Below are 23574 nucleotides of genomic sequence, written 5' to 3' on the forward strand. Positions count from 1 at the left end.
TTATGGAAATAAAAAACCCGATGAATGTTCCATCACATTCTAGAAACTACTTAGATTCCATCTATAAAATTTTTCTCTTAAATTAACAAAATTCTTTCTTTCTTTTTAAAAAAGCCAGCCAAATGTTCATTAGTTGATAGTTCGGCAGTAAAGTTATTCAAACATGGATATACAAGTATTTCCATGGGTTAGAGGAAAAATAACATAAATAATTGAAATACCAACAAACAGATCAATAGAATAATAGAAATGATCCAATAGGAATGAAATGTACATACAAATGCAACAAAATTATGTTTTGATCTAACTATGAAACCATCAATACGAGCAACTTAGTGGCATCAAAATATAGTTATTTTTAATCCTAATTTATTAGACCTTAACGTTACTTGAATTCACAAAATTTCTTCATGACTTTATTCTGAGACTAATATTTTTTTATTAACCTTAATTTTTATAAGTAAGATTAAATATTCAAAATAATACTTTTTAAAATATAATTATTATATTAAAATTATAACAAATATTTTTAAAAATTATTATTATTATTTATTTTTATAAATTTTAATTAAAATTCTTATCATCAACTCTGTTTATTAAAAAATAAGTTTAAAAAATAATAAACATTTTATATAAGCTTTTATAATGTATAATATAATTAATAAAAATTAATAATTTTTTAAAATACACTAATTTAAAACAATAGTATAGTACAACAAATTTATTTTACCTTAAAAACTAAATTTATAAATATATTAAAAATTAAATTTAAAACTAACTTAACTTAAAGCATTGAATTTTAAAATTAATTTAAATAAAAAATGAATTTAAAATCAATTTTGAAACTAATTTAAAACTAAATATTAAAAAAATTAACTTAAAATCTAATTTATATAATTAGTTTGTGTGGTAGATAAATAATGCAAAATATAATATATTGAAATATTTATTAGTTTAATGCAATATGAACATAAAAAAAATTATACTGTCAACAGATTAATATACATGCAAATATAAATTAATATTAATATTAATAAAATAAAACAAAAAATATTAATAATATATTTTACTAAATTTAAAACCAGATTTAAAATAAAATAAATCTAGACAATTTTTTTTTCAAATCCAATCCATACTCATGCTTACCTCTTTTGTTAAAGACTGATAGGTTAAATAAAAATCTTTATATATTGCCTTGCTTGTACACCATTTTAATCAAGAAGCACAAGGGAAATAAACCACATATTTGACACTCACAATATACACCAAAATATTCAACAATTACAAAATTGGGAACACTCCCTCGGAGCAAAAAATGGTAAGAATTCACACGCTCATTACTATAAACAGCACAATAATTCAGTTTTATTAACATCAATTACTAGGGCTCATTTCAAACATTTAAAAGTAATACATTTTTATTAAAAAGAGAAAAAACATTTATTATATTTTTATGTAATAAATGCTTTCTCATCTAATAAAAAATCATTACTTTTAATTAATTAAAATAAACCCTAAGTACTAATGTTAACAATTTCCATAAAAATTTAACTATACCCTCTATTTTACAATTGGCTTTCATGACTGAAGCTGATGGCAGCGGAAATAGTTATGGTGGTCACACTTCAGTATCGGTTACAATTCATGCAAGTTCTTCACTCATGGCTCATGGCTATTGACTCGACTGTGAAGTTCTAACATTTCTCGGTGGTTCGGGTCGACGGAGAGGGCAGCACGACAGTCTCTTAGAGCACCTAAGACATCCTCTTTATGTTCATGGAATGCTGCACGTAGATGTAAGAGATGCAAATCAGCTTTAAATGCAATGGCTCTAGAGAGTTCCGCGATGGCTTCCTCTTCCTTACGGTCGTCCATCAACACTGCAACCACATATACCATAAACATATTTGTGAATAACGTGCAGAAGAGCACAGATGCCAAATATTCCATGTTTGACTTTATTCCACATGATTAGCACAAGAGCACATACTTATTAACATGTTTGTATGCAATGCCTTGGAATGCGTCAAATTCCAATGGAATCTAGCAGAACAAGTCCAGATTTTATGCATATTCTTGTTTGGTGGTTAGAATAAGAGAATATGATAGGATAATTTTTTTTATTTTATCTTATTTAGTGTTTATTTAATCAACAAGATACGATAAATATATCCTACAAACTTATTTTATCCTTCTCTTTATTGTAAACTTCATTCTGCAGGGGATCTTGGTTAGAAATAGACATGATAAAATAATACAAAGTATCTAATTTATAGCTTTGGTATGCATAAAATAAAGTAAAATAAAGCACATTGCACTTCGTATCTTGTTCTCATTTAACTATCATATCTTATCTTATCATGTCCACCATATAGACAAATGACTACCCGAGTTATGTAAAATACTTACCTGCAGCACGATATCTGTAAGGATACACCCGAAGTGGATCTAACCTAGTTGCCATCTCCAGATCTGCCATTGCTTGTTCACGATCACAATACTCAGACCTCTTCTCGTAGGCAGATGCATTGTTTTTTGCCTTCTCAATTAGTTCAGTCATTTCCATATAAGCAGCAGCCTTATCATTCTTGAGACAATGAACACGAGCAAGACCCTGATGAGCTCGGGTGTGTCGGATTTTAAGGGCATTGATATAACAATCAGCAGCCAAGTCCAATTTACCACAGTCAACATAAACACTTCCAAGATTGTTAAGTGCCTGGAAAATTAAATGGAGCCATAACTAGTTAAACTACAAACTTATTATGTCCAAAGTTGAAGAATTATAAGAATATTACAAGATATTACAGAGTATAATAGCTAACAACTTATGTCTTCATCAGTTCAGGTCAAACAACAGAGCTTCATATTTCACTTTCTAGACCTCTACAGAGTAACCAAAACTCACAACCACCATAATAGAGATGATTACAGAGGGAGTAAGGTATATAAGCATTTTTGTTTGAAGATCACGAAAATTTGATAATACAATGTCTTGATATTCCTTGTAATTAGTTGTGATACATTGTATATAAAATGAGAAAGAGATTGTATCCTTACTGTATTTAGTTTAGTCAATCCCTAAAGGTAAGGGATTAAATTGTGTATACAGAAATTATAAATTCACAAGGGTTAGAAAGGATTTTCTATAGTCATTCACATCAGAAAATATCTTATTTGAATTAACAAAAGAGCTTCCACGTTCTGGGCCTGAACTCTGAAAGTCCTGTTCTTCCAGCCACCACTATCAAGTTTGGATTTTCTGTCCAAACAACATCACTTGTCAACATGAAGGAACAAAGTGTTTCAAAAAGTCTCAACCAGGCATCCCTCCAACCCTGTTGCAAGAATAATAACCATGTGCCTCTGTGGGCAGCTTCACACCATGCACCACTCTCCCAATCTCAATTGACCCATTGGGCCATTGAAGAAAATGATATCTCTGACTCATCCAGGAGCTTAATCTAGTTTGCTTTCTTGGTCGTTCCCTATATAACAAGTCAGCATGGCCATGCTAAATTGAGCACTTAGTTCAAAATTTGAAAATTTCAAATTGAAAGTCTGATTCAGCTTGAGGAAACTCTATTTAAAGGGGAGGACATAAGGAGAGAAGGCTATCTCTTAATCTATCTCATCTCATCTCTCTCCCACGTGGAAAGATTAGAACTTTGAAACCATCAAGCACTCATAAGTTCAATCACTTACTCCTTGACATCAAAGCATCTACATATAAAGGTTTTGCTTTCTAATAGATAGGATTATGAATTATTTTCATAATTTGGTTTGATTTTATATTTCCATTAATATGAACAACTAAATTCATAACCAAAGACTATGATGGATTTTATGATGTGAAGTGGGTTTCAACCCTTTTTCTATTAATGTATATTTTCTTTCATCAATTGTATTTATTCCATTACTCTCATTTCATTATTAAGACCTATCAACCTTGCTAACTTTTAATTAATTAGGTAAAAGGTGATCATATCATTGTTTAGTTAACAAATCTATGAAATAAACTGAATTTAAAATTTTGAAAAATCAATCAACATTCTAAATTTCTAACCAATATTTAATTAAAAAGCTCATTAGATTTTCATATTTCCTCTATTAACTATCTTCCGTGAACATTAGCGATAATAATAATGAAAAGAAATGTTATTATTGCATAATTATTAGCTAGTAATAGAGTTAGAATGCGTAATCAACAATTAACTAAGAAAAAATTCATGAAGAAATGAAGGAAAAAATGTCAAAGAAATCATAAATGAAACCAAAGCTCTAAGTCCATTCATAACTGGTTTTTCTATTAGTGTTTGTTGACCTTGTTGCTCTTCTTTATTTTCCAATCGTTTCTTTTGTTTTAATTCTCTTTATTATAAATTACAATCCCATCAACTATTTGGTTAGTCTCAATAATCATAGATTTGATAGAGAATAGTCTTTGTGAGACGATACTAGGAGTTTTAAATATTCCTTTTTACAACTCCCAATATATATACTTACATGAAGGTAAAACCTAACAACAAGCATGTAAACAAGTCAACTTTCCGTAGAATAAAGGAAAAAGTGGCAACAGTGGCATCAGTAAAGTCATGTTCACACAGAAAGCAATTAAACCTTCCCCATATATCACATTTTATAGGTTTGGACTCACAATCACCACAAAAGAGTTGAAAGGAATCATGATCAAATAGTGATACCATCTCCTTTAAAGACAATGTTACAGTAAAATGGTAAAAACTGAGATGAGTAAACCCAGGCATCATAAAAGATCTCTAGCTGTTAGGAATAAAACCATTTAGGAGCCACTGCCCTCCACTTGACAGCATACATTTTTGAGAGAATTTATCCATGAAATGGTCTCAGGGTCTCCATGACCAAGTGTATAGGGGTTTGGCAGTTGCCATCATTCTTCTAAATTAAGGATGAATTTCATCTTGGTGAATGCCTTTTCATTGTCCACGTCAAAAACCAAGGGGCTCTTGTGTGAGGGGGTGTATTAGATATAAAATCATTCATGACTCTCCACCAAACACCTTATTCATTTTAGAAATGGGAAATTCGTTTTTAACACATGCATAGACGGCAGCTATTGAGTAGTGTTAGGATGTACAATGAGAACTGAATAAGGACTGCTGTTAATTAGTTAGAAGGGGTTGGTTAGATAAATACAGGAAACCAGATTAGAAGGATTCATCATCTGTGAATTTGATAGTTTGTGTGAGAAAGGAGATACCCTCTGGGAAGGAGAGACCTCTCCCCTATTCTCAATCATTCAATAAAACTACTGTTTTCTTTTCATTAGTTTTGATCAATTTTTCATTTCTCTTCTCTCATTTTCTAACAAGTAGTGAAATATTTTTCTAAAGAAGTAAAATAGAACCATACCTGACCTTTGCGCAGATTATCTGAAGGACACTTCAAGGCATCTTCTAGAAGTGAAATAACAGTTGACGAACAAGAAGGATCTAGACTAGAGTCAGCCAATGCATAGGCCTTCAAAAAAAAGGCCTCAAAAGATCTTTTGATACTGATAGACTCTTCAGCTTTACGGAGCCCTTCCTCATAATGACCTGTATCATATAAGATCCACCCCTCATATACAAGTCGTTCATGCTCACTTGATGCATGGTGCCGAGCTAATTGTAAACTCCGCATAGCTGCCTCAGGACAGCTCAGCCTAAATCAAATAAGTACATCAGATTTATCAAGTCCTCAGCATATAAAAAAATACAGTCAATATTTAGACAAACGAAGACCCTGAAGCCAGAAAATCTTCCATTCCAGGTGCAATTTTACAGGGGTAACTTGAATTTCAAAGTAAAATATTTTGTTATGGATTTTTCTCCTTTGCAATTGACTTTATTGTCATTAATGTGGCAATTTTTAACTAAACAGAATTCCAATTGTATGTGACCAGCATATTAAAAGGAGCTACCAATGACCAGTCCATCTAGTTACAAAACTGTGAGATTCAATATTGTGATTTGTGAACACAAACACCATGTACCATGTCAGACGCTAATACACATGTGGGTAAGTTAAGTTCAAGGCTTTTAACAATTTAAGATAGTTACCAAACATCCATAACATTCTCTCTCGCGATTTCAACTTACAATGAAAACATGGAGGTTTGAACCTACAATAACCTCCTGCAAAGTACCTAAGTCCTTGACCACTGACTCACTACTAGTGGATTCAAAAGGTTCACAACATACCTCAGGAGAAGTAATGATTGTCTGAAGTATAGAACACCTTTTGCCGCATCAGATTCAAGCATCTGGTAAATAACAGATAGAGACCCAATATCATCAACTGCAGACCAACAGTCATATAACCGTGCCCAACAATCTGCAGTTGTCCAATGTTCAACATGTTCACGCACAAGAGTACACAGTTGCGATGCAGCAACACGCCCCTCAAACATTCTATAATCTGAACGTAAAGTAAGAATAGTTTGAACATCACATAGAGCTGCTTTGTAGTCCTCAAGAGCCAGATGGATAAAAAATCGTATTTCCAGGCATTCTAACGAAAGTTTGAACCCAAGAATCCGATTGATTTCTGCCAGTGCAGCTTGAGCATTCTGTGTCCTCATTAAACAGGTGGCCCTGTACATGTAAGGATATGTAAGAGTAGGGTCCAGATCACTTGCTTTCTTAAGGTTCTCCCACCTTATATCACTGTCACAATATAGCGCTCTTTCCTGATACATCCATCCAAGAGGAGTAACAGATGAAATGACTGAGCTGAGCTTCTCGTAAGATAAATGCTTCTCACCCTTTATATAGTCCAGTCTAGCTAAACCTGCAACAGAATAAATATGGCCTACATTTACTGCCCCTTCAAAAAGAATACGTGCTTCATCATATTCTTTCCTTGAGAGTCGTACACATCCCAATTGATGTAAAGCCAGCAATCTCTGCTTGTCATTCTCAGCAAACTCAACTAACCGTTCCAGGATAAGAGCTGTTGTATCTGAACTAGAATTAAGGTTCACAGAAACTTCACTTAAGAAACAGAAAAGGGCAAATATAGCTGGCCCAACCATGACTGCCAGCTGTTGCCTATCAGCATGAATAAATATCTCCACCACACGATCGTCATTCAAACAGTTTGGAAGATCACGCAAAAGGACCTGTAAACAAGAAGCAGCAAGAACAGTTGAATTCTCATCAATAGCATATTCCATGAGCTCCACAGCATCATCTCTGGAGGAAACTAGGGATGCAAGTCTTCTATCACAAACATCTTTAAGTCTTTCACAGCAATATTTGTTAGCAAAAACTAATATCTCCAACAAAAGATCCGGAGGAACTTCAATTAAACTTCCAGTCAAACTGAAATAACTTACTGCCCTCATACCTAAAGGAGAGATATTATTTTCAGACAAATCAACAGTTACAGAGAATGATTCACTGAAATACCCTTTTAGCATTGCATGAAATGGTGCCGAAAGTTGAGAAATTTTTTGTCTATCACAAATTATCTTCTCATTTCCAATGACAAAAGTAACATACTCCGAAATGTGGTTCTCATCGGTCATTCTGTCTTGGGAACTCGCATTTACATTAAATGGAAGATGAGATGATATATCTACAGGCCCAAATTCCTTTGCACATTTACCACAAGTGGCGAGCAAGTCGGCTATTAGCTCTTCCTCCTGCTTCTCATATTTCAACCATGCCCCAAATATAATTTTCTCATGAATGGTGTTGGCTCTCTTCCAAGCTGCTTGAAGGCTTCTACGCATCAGTTTAACTTCCCCAAGGCCCCTAAAGACCTGGTATTGTAACAAAAACAAATTTGACCGCTCTTGCGCAGGACAAGACTCAAGTTCCTCATGTATTTGAGCTAAAACTTCCACATAATCAATAGGCTTAAAGAATGGAAGTATAGGTGGCTGAGGGACCTTGATCAGAGACTCTCTACAACAGATGACAAAAAAAAACACACACACACACACACACACCAACCCCACCCCAAAAACAAAACAAAAACCCTTATTAAATTGGCAAAAAGTTAAGCTTCATATTGAGATAAAAGGATCTGAGAAGCTTACATTGACGTAGAAGAGGGTTGTGATGACAATTTGGGAAGTTTCCCTCTTTCAATTTGAAGCCAACTCTGAGGATTCAAAGCATTTGGGTGCGTTTCTTTGCAGGATTCAGCAGGGAAGAAAGTCCTCATGGGGCATAAGAGATTAAACAAGTCCCGGATCTCCACAACAGCACTACACCCTTCTCTTCCAAAATCAAAACTTTATTCCATTTTCAAGAAACAGAACAATCAATCTCAAGCTAATCATCTTTTTTCTTTTGTTTCAACGAATTTGGTGCAACCAACGAGCAATAAAATCAAACAAAAGATAAAAAGGAAATTCATTTGCATAGTCTCTTGAGTTCAGCATGGAACAAAGGAATACTCCACAATGGGTAGGAAAGATAAATAGCAGAAAAATGCAACTCACCGAATTAGTTGAGAAAAAATGCAAGGAATGAATGGTAGAGAGAGAGTTGAGCTGAGATTAGAATCTGCAGAGGAAAATGAAATTGAAAATTTGGGACTTTAACTAACTTTACTTTATTAATTAGTGCTTTTTGTTTGGGTGAAAGGGAAAGTGGCTCACTTTCCTTCCCCTGGAGACAAACCATACAAATTACGGCCACTGTTGCTTCACACTTGAAAAGCTTCCATCAGAGTTGAAACTGCTGACAGCAGAGTTGATTATGTTTTCAGACAAAAAAAATAAAAATAACACTACTTTGTGTTTTTAAGGGGGTTTTTTTCTCACAAAATTTTAAATTATAAATTTTTAACGTGTATTTTTAAAATTTTTATACTGTTAATATATTTAAATTAATTCATTGAATTCTGTAATATTTTAAATTTTTTTTAAAAAGTCATTATATATAATTAGACACATTAAAAAACAGTTTAAATTATACTAACTAATTTTAAATATAAAATAACTTAATTCAAGTACACTGTAAAATAAAAAAAATATATAGTTGGAACTTAAAAGAGGTATAGTTGAAAAATACACATTAAAAGTTATATTTATTTTATTTTGTTACTTAAAATATAATGTTCAAATAATGTAGTAATGTAGTAGAAATTATGTGTCAATGTCCTCGGCGTTTTATACTCATAGAATGCGAAAATAATGAAGCATACCAAACATTATTCGAAAGGACAAAAACATAGTTTGTGGTTTGCAAATGCATAATTGCATATGACAAATGCATACAATTAATTATTGTACCTTTATAGATCAAAATATTATTGTACTTGTACAAAAAATTATATATTGTGAACATAAGTTGTATATCTTAGTATTTTAGCGCATGCGAATACATGAATAAATATTACTATTTATGCTATTATTTAATTATAGACAATATTCATTATAGATTAAAAATAAATAAAATTTAATGTGAATTCAAAGAAAAAATTTATATTATAATAATAATATTATGAATTTAACTTAAAATAAAGTAATATCAAAATTCAAAGCACTACATTAGTAAATTTTATAAAATTAAATAAGAAGGGCAATAGAAATACTGATATTTTAAAGATATTTAAAGTATTAATTAAAATATTGATATAACAATTCACGACATCAAAATATCTCGAGCTCCAAGATTTGGTGTTTTATTTCAAGAAAAGAGGAAAGGGGCGACACATCTAGAGTTCTCACCTTAGCTTCTTAGGTGCTGCATAAGCTCCTCCCTTGCCCTACAAAGAGTAAATCTAGTCAAAACGGAGATTGTCCTGGCCTCAGTCCCAACTAAAGGGGCCCTGGCTATGGATAAGTACGAGGTTGAGAAGCGTTTCATAGAGGAGCTTGACCAGATGGACCGAAGTATTAAGAAAGTGAAGATAGATCCAAGTTCTGATCTAGGTGTTCTATATCAGGACATTGATAAATCTATATTTTACTACATTTTTAGTATAGTTTCTGTTAATAAATAAGCAGTAAAGTACTAAATAAACTTAAAAATATCATAAAAATTGCATTAATATTCATAATTGTATAAATAGCTTAGAATTGTGAAGAGTTACTTAGAGGAGTTCCTGATGAGAGAAACATAAAAAGATTTTTTTTGTAAATTTACAATGGTTCAAAGACATATTTGGAGTATTACCTCACAATACTAATAGACAAACTATTATCTGTTACACTAGATCATATATAATGGTTCTATTTGGTGGGGTATTGTTTCAAGATAAATCAAGATTTAAGGTTCATATGAAGTGGCTACCTCTTTTAGCTGATTTTACAGAGATTTCAAACTATAATTGGGGTTTTGCTGTTTTGGCATCCCTTTATCGTGAGCTATGTCATGCAGTGAAATACAATATCATCGAAATTGCAGGTTGTTTGCCTCTTATACAATATTGGGCATGGTACAAAATACCTCAGTTAGCCCTTAGGCACCATCATTCTCTCATTTTTTCACTATCATTAAGGTACTATTATTTATGAATATATTAATTTTTGTTATTTATATATGTTAAATTTGCACGTAAAAATAATTATGTTCATTTTAGGTGAAAAAGTTTTAGATCGTTGACAAAATCAGATACATATAAGTTATTGCGATATAAGAGAACTATTGATTCAATTGGTATTAATGAGGTAAGTTGAAACATGATGTATGCTACTAACTTTTGTTTTAAATAATTATATTTTCTGGTCTAATATTTTATTTTGATACTTTTAGTTTAGGTAGATGCCTTACAGCAACAATGAGGTTAGAAACATTACACCTCCTTTCGTGTATGATGAGGCTGATGTTTAGGCATCTGTGACTATTCTTATATAGTTTACTGTGATTGAGTGGCACCCTGTTGATCACGTGGTTCGACAATATGGTGGAGCATAACACATACCAATCATATAGAGCTTAGGGACTTACCTAATAGTGTACCACTACATGGCTCCCTAGCACCTGACATTACACACCCTGATGACGTTCCAGATAGATACTCTTTCATGCATCATTTGCGTGCAAGTACACATGTTAGTAGATGTCAATACCATGATGAGGCACATATACCAGCCGACCTCTCAGCACACGATGTAGAACATGGTGCAAATCCAATTGTACAGTAGACCTCACACTATGTATAGCACCCGACACCCACATACCCCAGCCACCACTTCATGTTAAGACCTAACCAACAGTAGTACATGGTTGGTCCTTCTTAACACCACTTCATGTCGGACCCTAGCCAACCATGTATGACCCCTAGCCAGTATTTTATGTGAGGCCCTAGTCATCAGTTCATATCAAATTCTTTTCTTACTCCCAGTCCTATGCAACAGGGTGATATTGAACAACATATATATTTCAGTTCACCTTTCATGTCAGATGTTGAGGTTACCACTTGGCTAAATTCGACTGGTACAATACCACCTGCAGATAATATATATCAACCATCACCATCACATATCTGAACTCTCTCCTTTAATGGTTCACAGAAGGACGAGGAGAAGAAGCATTAGTAAGAGCAGGAACATACACACCGCAGACCTGTACGACAGATTGTGTATCGTTGTTGTGCAATAGGGGGTTACTTTACTGGGCCCAGACACAATAGGCGTGATCCATAGTCACATATGTTGTATGTTGATCTACATATTTTATGGACTATGTACTTTAAAATTTTAATTTTCTGTATTTTAGAATTTTATTTTTATGTCTTCTCGAATTTTAATTTCATGTACTTTAGAATTTGAATTTTATGCAATTTAGAATTTAAATTTTATGTCCTTTGACATATTGTTTTTACATTGATATCATTTAATAATTTTATAAATTATAAAATTATTATACGAAAATATTAACAAATTTAATTAAAATTATTATTTTTCTTTAATTTGAGTAAAAAAATTTAAACAAAATATATAACTTTGGGCACGAAATGTATAACACAGATATGTGAAGTCCAGAAATGCATTACAGAAGTCGATTATAATTGACTCTTACATAACATAGAAGTCAATTATAATCGACTCTTTTTTAACACATAAGTCAATTATAATCGACTTTATCATTGAAGTGTCAAAAACAATTATAATTGACTTTTGAACTCGTGTGTGAAATTGGTTTTAATCGACTTCTATGTAACTCAAATTAGGACATTTATGTAAAATAAAAAATTTCAAGACATATAGGTAATTTTATATTTAAAATAACCTATTTTTGTAAAAAACCCAAGAATTATAGCTATTATTTGGAATGATTTTTATTCATGCCTTAGCTGGATCCTTGGTAATGGTTTGATTACCTTGTTCTAGCAGGACAGCTGGTTCAGAGATAGTCAAACTCTTGCTAATATTGTTGTCCAGTCTATCCCTGCTAATGTGCTTGATGACCCTATTGCTTGATTTTCCTCCCATGGTAACTAGGATTGGGATAAATTTAGGAATTTTCTACCTAATTCTAGTTGTGATCTGATTGCTAATATTAATCTCCCTTCTTTTGCTGAGGGTTAAGACTAGTTTTACTGAAAACTAACTAGTAATGAATTTTTTTTAAATCTGCTTATAGTATTATAGATAATTTTGTTCAGCCTAAAAATTTGCAAAATTATATTTTTGATCTAGTCTAGGAGTGGGAGGACCCTCCCATAATTACTACTTTTTTGTAGAAAATTGCCCATGACAAGCTCCTAACTAATGAGAAAAGATTTCATTGGAAGATGACTGATTCCCCTACTTGTTTAAGATGTAAGGAGATCCTTGAAACTATAACCCATATGCTCAGAGATTGTTGGACTGCTAACAATATATGGAGTTAAATCCTCCCCCTGATAAGTGGTCTACGTTTTATAGTTTGTGGTTGTCTAGGTGGCTAGATTTTAATCTTTCAAAAAATATCCTTTTCCCTATACCCTGTTTGGAATAAGGTCTTTGGAGTTATCACTTGGAACCTCTGAAAAAACATAAATAAGGCCATCTTCCAAAAGATACCTTTAAATAGTAGAGATTTGTTAAATAAAATTTTCTCTAATATTGATTATTTTTTTCTGTTCTGCAGATATGATCCTTCGCTTGTAGCTTCTGGTGGTGGCCTTAATCGTATAATGAAGTGGCAACCTCCTTTGGAGACTCAACTAAAACTTAATATTGATGGGTCTGTGTCATGGGATAGGAAGATAGTTAGTTGTAGTGGCCTAATTAGAAATAATAAAAGGAACTTTATTGTTGGTTTCCACAATACTCTAAATTATTGTCATCCTACTGTAGTTGAACTTTGGAGTTTGTTTTAGAGTTTATAATTGGTTATAGCCAAAAAAATTTAAGTTGTTTAGATAGAATGTGACTTAAAGGAAGTTATCTCTTTAGTGATAATATTTAGGATAGTAAACATCTTTTTTACTTTATAATTAAGAGTATTAAGAATTTTTTAAAAAGATCAAATTTGTTAAAACTAGCTATATTTTTAAAGAAGCTAATAAGTGTACTGGTTAGCTAAGTTAGACCTTGAGTTTGGTTTGCCTTATACTATTTTTGACAGGACTCCTTCCTCCCTTGAACTTTGCTTAAGGCTGGATTTTATAGAAATCGTGTGGTCTACGCCTATTGGCTAGTTTGTTTTGCTTTTCAACTTTTGCCCTGTTCTATATAAAAAAAATATAGTAATTTGTAACTAAGTGTAGAAAAAAGCTTTACACCATTAGAAATGTTAAATTTTAATATTTAAAGATGATATTACATGTCTTATAAAATAAAAAATATAATAAAAAATTAAATAATAAGATTTTATATATTATTTCATATATAAAATTTTATTACATGCGATTTTGAACGGATTTTAAAAGTCAGATTTTGTTCGATTTGATTCATAATAAATTGGGCCAATTTTTTATTCTCCGTATTTTGTTAACTAAGTCCTCAGCCAATCAGTCAAAACATCTAACCTAGTCTGAATTTAAAAACAATGATTCGTGCAAAGAACAAGAAAAATGTGCTGGAACATCTATTCGACATGAATTTGACAGCTTTATGGGTCGCAATACATTGACTGCAGCTATTTACGTGTGTTACATACATAATAATAAATTAAGTAGGTATAAATAATTATAATTATAAATTTTAAAATCACACATAAAAAAAATTAAAAATAGAATTGAACCTTTTTTTTTCTTTTAACTTAAAAACATAGATGACGGCATAGTCCATGTACCTCAACCCCTGCAAAATAAAACGGTGTAGCTACAAGAAATGGCCATAAAAGATAGAATAAGGATGGACCCTTACCACTACCAGCCAAAATACAATAAATAAATAAATATATGTTTAATAATTGTTTTTAAAAAACGTTTTAATTTTTTAAAAAATAAAACCAAAAAAAAATGATGATGTGTTTTTTAATAACTGTTTTAAAAAAATTCAGAACAAATTTTTAATGTTTTTATTATTGTTTTCAGAAATAAATCCCTGCTAGTACTGGGTAGTTTCGTCACTTGAATTCAGAGGTTCCGCAATAATTATCAAATATTGAATTGCACGATTATGAGGGTATCTAAAGTTTTCATCAATTTCAATAGCCAATCTTCAATTAACAGGATTTTTTTTTTCTTGTCAACGGGAAAAAGGGTCTTTCAGGCTCCAAACCCAGATCAGTTTTAGCATTAATGGTGCAAATGCAAATGGCCCAACCTAGGTCACACTACTCTTCTTAATCAAACAGATAATTAGACTAATCCACATAGGCCTACATCTAAATGGGCTTGCACTTTTTAGGTTCAAATTTGACCTGTACCTTTTTTTTTTGTTTAAACAAAAACAAAAACCAAAAAACGTACATTCATGAATCCGAAGATGAAATTCAGATTCAACTTAAAAATAAAAACTTGACCAAAGAAAAACTATAGAAAAAGAAGGAAGACAAGCAGATTAGATTCATGTAATATAGATTAAAATTCAACTCAACAGTAGATGGCATTCTACGATGAACCAACCATAAGCAAGGAGCCTAAGATGAGAAGCTAACGCCAAATTACTAGAGTTAAGACTTTGCTACAAATCACAAGTTGTAATTGTGGTGACTCATGACATGAAGATGTTACAATGGAGCATCAATATTGTTGTAATTGTGATTATACAATGGAGCATGTTGAGTTTTATAAATTTAATTTTGATGTATTATTAAATTATTACAAAAAATTATCATTTTTGTTAATATGACAACCAATTTAGATGTTAATATAAATTATATTTCATTAGGTGTGTGCTTATTTTATTGACTACCTGAAAAGTGCTTTTTGTTGGGCTGTTTAGCCTTCTTGAATAGAAAAAAAAATGCTTTAATAATTTTTTTTTGTTTGACAAATTTTTAAGAATCAACTTATGATTAATATTTCATTAATTTTTTTAGATAACTTATTTAAGATAAGAAAATTTTTATAGTTTATGATTAAATGCTATCTATTTATCTCGTAGCTTTTTTCTGTTAATAATTAATTATTTTAAATATTCTAAATCTGAAATATCTAAAAATAAGACTCATTTCATAAAAATAATTATCAAAATTATAAATTATACGCATAATTATTTATTATAATAATATATTTTGTAATTAATCTAAATGCAAACTAGAGCATCTATTATCTTCTATATATTTAGATTCAGATTAAAAAATATGACTAACATTAACATACAATAAAGAAAAATAAGACTGGATAAATTTATTTAAAAAAGAAAAGACAAAATAGCTTAAAATAAAAAAAAATACATAATTATTATTTTATATTATTATGATAACCGTAAATTTGAAAAAATATTTTATATTTTCTTCAAATTAACAATTGTAATTATTCTGATATTTTAAAAATAAAAATATATTAATATATTTTATATTAAATTATTAATTTTATTATCTATCAATTTAAAATTAACGGTCAAATTATTTCACGAAAGAATAATAATTTTTTTTAATTACAAAGAGTATTAAAGATTTTTCCTTTTTAAAAAAGTAAAATAATGTTTTAAAGCATATTAAAAGACATATTTTTATAATCATTTAAAACACGTAAAAAAATATATTTTGTACTTTTAGTATATCTTTAAATAGAAGTTTGAAAAAAAATAAAAAATGGTATATTATCAGCAAAGAAAAGGAATAAAATAGTTAAAAACACGATATCCAAATCGAACGGTTACCCTTTCCCCGACTTGAAGGCTAAGAATCTCTGGATGGCGGTTCCATAAAATGAAATGAAGATAAGAAAGTTTGCATTTGGACAGAGAAAAAATGTTGAGAAAGAGAGATGTGGAGAGTGGTGAGGATGGCACTGTGAGGGGCCTCTACCCGACGATGCTTGAAAATCCGGAACTACGGTGGTCCTTCATACGCAAAGTATATGCCATCATTACCCTTCAGTTACTCCTCACCATTGCCGTTGCTTCTGTTGTTGTCTTCGTTCCCCCCATTGCTCATTTCTTCGTTGGTTCCACTCAAGGCTTGATTCTCTACGTCCTTCTCATTTTTGTCCCTTTTATAAGTATCTCCCTTCACTTTCTATTTCTATTATTATTTTTGTAAATTAAATTCTTTTATTTATTTTTTATTATTATTATTAATGATATTGGTGTTGCAGCATTGTGTCCCCTTTACTACTATCACAAGAAACACCCTCTCAATTACTTCCTTCTCTTCATTTTCACCGTTACTTTGGCTTTTGCCGTTGGGTTGACTTGTGCCTTTACTAGCGGTCAGTTCCTCTTTTATTCATTTTCATATTTATGATTACTGATTATTATCAACAGAAACACCCTCATTCCACGCTGTTTACTATTCGTTTTTACGTGAGTTTAATTTTTTGTTATAAGAATTTTTTATACATGCGTTTAAAGTAATTATTAGATAAGCCAATTATTTTTTCTAGTTCCGTGGTAATTCTTGATTAAATGATAATGTAATAATTATTGAATAAGATGATAATTTTTAGTTATATGACAAATTCAGGACTTAAATGATAGTGTAAAACAATTTTATAATGTGAATTGTATTATAAGTAAATTCCTTTCACTGTTGGGCCACATTAGTTTAGGCTCTTAGAATTTAATGGATCAATGTTACAGCTTTTTGTTTTTCTAATGAGGTTTGAAATTGGATGCAGGGAGAGTTATTCTGGAATCTGTGATATTGACTACAGTGGTGGTGGTCAGCCTGACTCTCTACACATTTTGGGCCGCAAAAAGAGGGCATGATTTCAGTTTTTTGGGCCCCTTTTTGTTTGGAGCTCTGCTAGTTCTTATGGTCTTTGCCTTCATTCAGGTATTTTGGTCTTGAGACCTTTCTGCTTCATAGTTGATAAGCATGTAACTATTAGGCCATTAGCCCCTGTCATGGTTTTGGGATTTTGTTATAGCGTGTTGTTCCTTTTTCCTTGCAGCTTTTGTTTCCACTGGGTAAGTTGTCAATGACGATCTATGGGTGCCTGGCATCGATTTTATTTTGTGGCTACATCATATATGATACAGACAACCTCATCAAGAGGTTCTCCTATGATGAGTACATATGGGCTTCGGTTTCCTTATATCTGGACATCATCAACCTCTTCCTTGCTCTGCTTACAGTTTTTAGAGCTGTTAATTAAGGACATAATTCCAGCAGCTTAGATTCCTTGCCTTGCTACATTTGTTTGTTTTAAGGAACCAGAATTTTATGTGAGTATATAATTCTTGTGAAGCAATCTATCAGTAATTCCATGTGATCGTCACGCCGCTGGTGGTAAGTTGTTGGTTAAAAGATGCAATTTTGCAGTGTATTGTATAAATAATTTACGATCTTGATACCTTTCTTATGTTCGACTCTCAGTTAACTGTTGTATGCCTCAATGGTTTATGTACACTTTATTTACTAGACTCGGGACAATAGTTGGTTTTTCAGTTGGAAAATCTCTTTTGAACACCACAGCAGAAAGTTGCGTACGGAAGATGTATTATAGAAGCTATTGCTACGTTACTCATAAATCCGATATTCATTATATATTTTTCAAATAAATTATTAATTTTATTATTTATTAATATAAAATTAACGATCATAATTATTTTATATGTAAAACATTATAAAATTTACCATCATAGAATTGCATGTATAAGAAAAAGGATAAAAAGTGGTCCATTTTTTTTTATGTTCAAATAATGGAACTATTTTTTGTATAAGTACTTTGCCTTGCAATATTGTTTCCGTGTTATAATTCTGTCCAAATTCAACTAGTGGATGTTCGTTGATGGGAATCGGTGGCATGATTTCAGTCTTCAATGCGCCAAGACGACAGAACAAATTGTTCTCTGCTTTATTTTTGTCACTCCAGTTTTTTCGTCGTGTTAAGTTGCTTCTTGAAACTACCTCCATTACCACTTGATTCTGGGCAAATCCTAGAAGGAAAAGGATCTTCCTTCACGCGAGGTTTTTTCAAATTTAATATTACTGCCACTCCTTAAATATGTTTCGTTTTGGATTCTAATTGATGTTCCATATAGTGCGAAACAGCATCTGATGTAGACAAACCGTCTAAAAGTCAAAACAAGTACTATTTCAGAGGCAATCAAGATAACTGCGACAAATTGTACGTTTGGCTACACGCTATCGATTGTATTGCATCTTTGAATACTCCTCCCAAGGTTCATACATATCTCATATTATTGTTGTGAACTAAATCCAAAACCTGAAGTAAGTCCACTTACTTTGCTTATATTTATCTTTTTATTTAGAACAACCAGGTAACGAGAAAATCAAACTCTTGACCATTAAAACAAAAAATACTTTTTTACAAACAACTATTAAAAACTTGTGTTGTTGAATGAAAACACCAGTCGTTTTATATTTATAAACTAGCCATGAAAATCTTTGGCAGTTTTGGACCATTCTTGGCTCTAGGGAACCTGACACATGCACTGCCGGTGGGGTTGAAAAATATTCCTATGATTCTACAAAATTAGATAGCAAATCGTATTTTCTTGCTGAAGTTGCCGACTCCATTTGTCCTTGCCATAGACGAATGTTCGAGGTTAAATGTATGCAAAATACATCTCAATACATGTAGTTAGAATAAAGTTCAATGGTCAACAATAGCTAGAGACTCTGTTGGTAGTAATAAGTATAAGATGACAAGTTCAGTTCCCATATCCTTTTTGTCTTTGCGCAACAATTGAGAGAAGCCTTGAAACCCCTTGTGTCCAGATATCATATTCTCTTTGATTTCGACACTCAAATTCCACAATCCCCCTTGAATCTGTCTTCAATCCAAAGTACCTTCGCTTTTCTCCATCATCCAACAGATGTCTTCCTGGCCACGCTGGCAAATCGGTGCATATATCTAACACAACATCTGCAAAATTTAGAGCACAAGTTATGAGCTATTGTTTATGGTTTACCCCAGTGAAAAACAAAGTTGTGGCCTAATGTATGCTTACTCTTTTTCTTTTTGGTAATGGTTCCTGCAACATGTCTGCTCTTCATTTTCAACATTACCTGAAATGTTTGTAAGCCTTATGATTGAAATTGAATGAACATATAAGATATAGCCAACTCCATCTACTGTGAATTCTCAAAAGAAAAATTACCTGGCCCGTTCGGTGTATATAAACAGACACTATTTTCCAGTGAAGATCACCTACAGTTGGTTATCACCAAAATGGTATTCAATTATTTACGCAAACATGCGAAAGGTTGAGTTAGTACTAGTAGCAGCATTCGTGGTTGATATTATTACCTTTCCGGGTTCGTTTGAGTAATTCACTACCCCTAGCAAGTAGCTCTTGGCTGCAGGCACCAAGAAAATTTTCTCCATTGAAAACTTCCCCACTATCACTGGTGCTGGTATTGCTGGCATTGCTGTTATTATTGTTGTTATTTTTACCACATAGTCCAATACCCCCAATGCCTTTCTCTAGTGGCGTCACTGCAGCAATGTTCCATACCTCCTTCAAAGCTCTTGCTTTCAATGTTGCTGCTCCTCGTAGAGCTGTGTATGAAATACCAAAAAAAAAAAAAATACCAAAACTGTCAATGTAAGGAAATCCCAGAAAACAAAAAGACTATTATTATACATGAACATGTGACACGTTTATCCTTATGCTACCAAGGGATTAATTAACAATGAAATATAGACTCTGGTTGATTCTTGACAGTTGAAACATCTTAATTAGAATGGTTAAAACTTTGGAAGAACTTATGAAAATAACTTATGACTTTTATAATTTTTTTTCAGTTTATGTCAATAAACTATTAGTAACTTAATAAAATAAGTTATTTTCATTTTTTTCAAAATTTATGGTAAAATATGTGGTAAAAGCTATCGTATAGAAAGAGCTTAAAGTAAGCACTTAATTGAACTGGATTTCATAACGCACCTAGGTTGAGCAACATTTTGCAAACATCTTCATATAATTTGGTGTATCAACTTTATAAGAGTAGAATTTAATGGTCACTATGAATTCTTGTTCTGAAAATGTACCCATTATTACACAGGAAATGGATGCTTAATTAACGAGCACAAAACTCTACCTGTGGCAGCTGCAGCAGTAAGAGTAGTGATATCATCATGAGAACGTACGTTTACAGCAGAGCTGACCACAGAAGCGAGGTGGTCACGCTCAGCTCCCATTGCTTCTGCAGCCTCAACACACTGTGCAGCAACTAATGTGGCTGCAGAAGCAACAGCCATGTCTGTCTTTGCCATCTTCTCATCCTTGTTGGGTGCAGATGAGGCTGCTGTTGCAGCTGCAATGGCTGCTACAGCAGCGGCCACTGCAGCCACTGAAATAGTGGCATGCAGCTGAGCATTATGGGTTCTGTTTTCTTCCTTCTTCTTTTCTCTTCTGTCTTTCAACCATCTTCCAACAGTTTTAGGTCCTGAGCAAGCCGTGCCATTGCCAATAGTTGCACTGGCTCGTCCACCATTGAATAACGGGTGAATGGAATTGTTTGCTCGAAAAAACTGCATGCACGTTGATAAGGATAAGCATTACTTTGTGTTTTACATGGTAAAACCATACCAACTCATAAGCAGTACTTTTGTGCTTTACATGGTAAAAGCCTACCAACTCTGTAATTTCAAGTTCAGCTTACTTTGATTTTCCTTTTTTCAGAAAAAAACGTAGAAGTGTCTCATGTTGTACTTGTATTGATTTAACATTATAGAGCTGTTCTCTCTTTCATTTCATACATATAACGTTATAGGACTTATAGCACTGCTAACAGTATTCACGGTTTCACTCTAAGTCACTTCTCCTTGTCCTTTCCAAGCCACATATGCTCATTTTGATTTATTAGTTTCATTATTTGTGCAGTGAAGGAAAACAAACAAAACCAAAGGTACCACAATACATCCTATATCCAACTTAGAAAATGATGCCTTTTATCTGTTCTTTCTAAGGGCCAAATAAAATAAAATAAAAAAATCCCTACTAAGAGTAAAAAGTTAAATTGATAGCTTGTTTGAATTGGAAAGTATTAATTTTTGCGTTAAATCAACATTTTTAAATACAAACTTTTTTGCGCAAAAGCATAGAGAAGGGGCACTAGACAGGCAATCTGTGTCCTGTTATGAAGCACTCAGTATGAACAAATCTGGCAAGTGGATTTGAATGCATAACATCATTAATACGACCACGCAACACACCCCGTAGATGAAGTAATTTGCGTCATTACACACTTCAGCACTCAGCAGGGTGCCGGTTTGAAAATGTAAATTTTGAAATGAAAAGGTCATGTCACGAGTTATGACCCTCATCAATTCCTTTTCAGAGGTCTAGGCTAGTTCCTATTTTTCCTTTTTCTCAAGCTTCTTTTTCTGTGCAGAGTGATGAAAGATAAAGTTGATCCTAAGTTACCAAAGTCTCACCTCAAGCAGAAAACACCAAGTTCCAACAACTTATTTTTGTAGTCATGAATAGAGAGACCTTTCTTCCATGTATCCATACCATAGGAGCTATTAACATAGCTAGCTATATGAGGCAGTGAATCACCACCCTATGACGGCACAAATGGGCCCTAAATTCTATTTTTGCCAAATCTTTTACATTTTCTTAATTTCTACTAACCATTCCAGTAGTTAAGGAATAAAATAAAAAAATATATAATGGAAATGAATAAAAAATTTCAATGAATATACATTTAATAGCATTTTAAATATATTTTTGTTTTCTAAACTGTATTTTCTAGACACTTGTTAGCGCTTTTGTGTGTGTGTGTGTACACACATATATATTATCTTTGAGTGGCTTTTAAGAAGAAAAAAACAAACGTTGTGTTTTTTATATTAAAAAAATAGAGAGCTTGCTAAATTGATTTTCTAAAAAGGAAAATTGGATAAACCAAACTGAGTTTCCTCAAACAAGAACTATTTCACCTGTGAAATTAACCAAGCACTATTGGGTGCAATTTAAGAGCACTTCCCCGACCAAGTGGCTCCTTTGGGGTCCACCCCACATGAAAACAAAACAAAAGAGAAATGAGAGTTATTATACCTTAACAACATCATCAAATTCATCTGAAGGTGAAATTGGAGGGCTATCTGTTCCCGTCAATGAACCACCACCATTCAAAGGCTCACTGCTGTGAGATAACCTACCTGATGTTAATGGAGACACTTCCTGTCACAATACAATCATAAGACGATTTCAAACCCCCCATATAGTTCATATACATCAAGACTTAAAACAACACAACTTATGTAACAACTCATACTCAAAAAGAAAGAGTTATTATATACACTACAATGCATTATTATGAAACTTGTAATTAAGCTAAGTACCTCTCTTGCTGACTGTGACATGATGCGTTCAAGTACAAGCTGAGAGGTAGCTGAGGAAGCGAAAGAGAACTGGTTCTTTGACATGGTTGAAAAGTCCTCAGAGAGAGAGTTAGGAGCAGATTCTTCAGGAATAGAAATAGTAGTCTTAATGGAATTTGGCATGCAAGAAGAGAGAGGAGGTTGAGGTGCAAGAGCTTTTGAGACTTCAAGAGCTGAGGCACTCCATGACCGTGAGAGAAACTCCATTGGCACTCTTGGACTCTCCGGCAGAGGGGTGCCGCCGCTCGGAGCAAACTCCGGCCGGCGACAGTTTATTGTGCACTTTGGTTCCATGTGAAGTGTGAAGTATTGTTATGTTTGTGCAGGGTAGTCTTAAAATGCTTACAGAGAGGTGGCAGAATGAAAGGTGTTAATGTATATATATAGTGGCATTTAAAGTGTTTGGGTTGGAGAATCAAGAATGTTTATGATTAAATGAAGTTAGTAATCTCCAGTCAGCAAATGTTAAAGGAATTGGTCAAAACTCACCATGTGAAAGTACTTTTTTGTAATTTGATATGTGATTTGGGGTTTGTACGTAGAGGGAGTTACTCACACGTGCTTTATACACGTCATTTTATATTTATAATACACTTTTGTCTTTTTATTGTAATTAATTTTAATAGAATTTCTATACATCTACGTTTTCATTGTGCTTGCTGCTTCATTCTTGTGCGGAATGTGAGACTACAATGTGACATGTTTTAGGAACGTTTTTTTGGTTTTCAATAGAACCAATTTTGATAT

General features: G+C 32.5%; 3 protein-coding genes across 12 annotated transcripts; 1 reads left to right on the forward strand and 2 right to left on the reverse strand.

Moving 5' to 3' along the window:
- Positions 1-1172: 1172 nt before the first annotated feature.
- On the reverse strand, positions 1173-8744 carry LOC113861325 (ETO1-like protein 1). Of its 8 annotated transcripts, none has more exons than XM_027494078.1 (7): positions 8660-8744; positions 8474-8537; positions 8066-8248; positions 6222-7931; positions 5392-5683; positions 2410-2719; positions 1173-1880 (listed from the first exon to the last, which is right to left on the reverse strand). In XM_027494078.1, the coding sequence occupies exons 3-7, from the start codon at positions 8191-8193 to the stop codon at positions 1660-1662; spliced, it is 2661 nt and encodes an 886-aa protein (XP_027349879.1). In that variant the 5' UTR covers positions 8194-8248; positions 8474-8537; positions 8660-8744; the 3' UTR covers positions 1173-1659. The 8 variants fall into 8 exon arrangements, 7 of the variants coding, with proteins under 7 accessions (XP_027349879.1, XP_027349875.1, XP_027349874.1 ...); XM_027494074.1 differs by having other exon boundaries at positions 8066-8236; positions 8633-8731; XM_027494073.1 differs by having other exon boundaries at positions 8066-8263; positions 8633-8731.
- A 7437-nt stretch (positions 8745-16181) lies between these two features.
- On the forward strand, positions 16182-18993 carry LOC113861528 (protein LIFEGUARD 4-like). Its single transcript, XM_027494401.1, has 4 exons — positions 16182-16524; positions 16621-16734; positions 17143-17300; positions 17419-18993. The coding sequence occupies exons 1-4, from the start codon at positions 16275-16277 to the stop codon at positions 17620-17622; spliced, it is 726 nt and encodes a 241-aa protein (XP_027350202.1). The 5' UTR covers positions 16182-16274; the 3' UTR covers positions 17623-18993.
- A 127-nt stretch (positions 18994-19120) lies between these two features.
- On the reverse strand, positions 19121-23237 carry LOC113861527 (VAN3-binding protein-like). 3 transcript variants are annotated; one of them, XM_027494399.1, is made up of 7 exons: positions 22798-23237; positions 22502-22627; positions 20538-20970; positions 19744-19995; positions 19595-19644; positions 19445-19502; positions 19121-19359 (listed from the first exon to the last, which is right to left on the reverse strand). In XM_027494399.1, the coding sequence occupies exons 1-7, from the start codon at positions 23119-23121 to the stop codon at positions 19145-19147; spliced, it is 1458 nt and encodes a 485-aa protein (XP_027350200.1). In that variant the 5' UTR covers positions 23122-23237; the 3' UTR covers positions 19121-19144. The 3 variants fall into 3 exon arrangements, with proteins under 3 accessions (XP_027350200.1, XP_027350199.1, XP_027350201.1); XM_027494398.1 differs by having other exon boundaries at positions 22789-23237; XM_027494400.1 differs by lacking the exon at positions 19595-19644 and having other exon boundaries at positions 19229-19359; positions 22789-23237.
- Between the last annotated feature and the right edge of the window lie 337 nt (positions 23238-23574).

Source organism: Abrus precatorius, unplaced genomic scaffold (assembly GCF_003935025.1).
Source record: "Abrus precatorius isolate BTA unplaced genomic scaffold, Abrus_2018 Scaffold3, whole genome shotgun sequence".
NCBI lineage: Eukaryota > Viridiplantae > Streptophyta > Magnoliopsida > Fabales > Fabaceae > Abrus > Abrus precatorius.

What these genes read in the sequence shown, in the direction of transcription:
- LOC113861325 (XM_027494073.1), bottom strand. Translation starts at nt 8,657, where the DNA reads ATGGTTTGTCTCCAGGGGAAGGAAA. An exon ending in TTGTCTCCAGGGGAAGGAAA is followed by an intron (nt 8,538 to 8,632) that starts GTGAGCCACTTT and finishes TTTCCTCTGCAG; the next exon opens with ATTCTAATCTCAGCTCAACT. An exon ending in ATAATCTGCGCAAAGGTCAG is followed by an intron (nt 2,720 to 5,391) that starts GTATGGTTCTAT and finishes TTAATTTTCCAG; the next exon opens with GCACTTAACAATCTTGGAAG.
- LOC113861527 (XM_027494398.1), bottom strand. Translation starts at nt 23,121, where the DNA reads ATGGAACCAAAGTGCACAATAAACTGTCGCCGGCCGGAGTTTGCTCCG. An exon ending in TACTGCTGCAGCTGCCACAG is followed by an intron (nt 19,996 to 20,537) that starts GTAGAGTTTTGT and finishes TTTCATACACAG; the next exon opens with CTCTACGAGGAGCAGCAACA. An exon ending in ATATACACCGAACGGGCCAG is followed by an intron (nt 19,503 to 19,594) that starts GTAATTTTTCTT and finishes CAAACATTTCAG; the next exon opens with GTAATGTTGAAAATGAAGAG.
- LOC113861528 (XM_027494401.1), top strand. Translation starts at nt 16,275, where the DNA reads ATGTTGAGAAAGAGAGATGTGGAGAGTGGTGAGGATGGCACTGTGAGG. An exon ending in GACTTGTGCCTTTACTAGCG is followed by an intron (nt 16,735 to 17,142) that starts GTCAGTTCCTCT and finishes AATTGGATGCAG; the next exon opens with GGAGAGTTATTCTGGAATCT. An exon ending in TGGTCTTTGCCTTCATTCAG is followed by an intron (nt 17,301 to 17,418) that starts GTATTTTGGTCT and finishes TTTTCCTTGCAG; the next exon opens with CTTTTGTTTCCACTGGGTAA.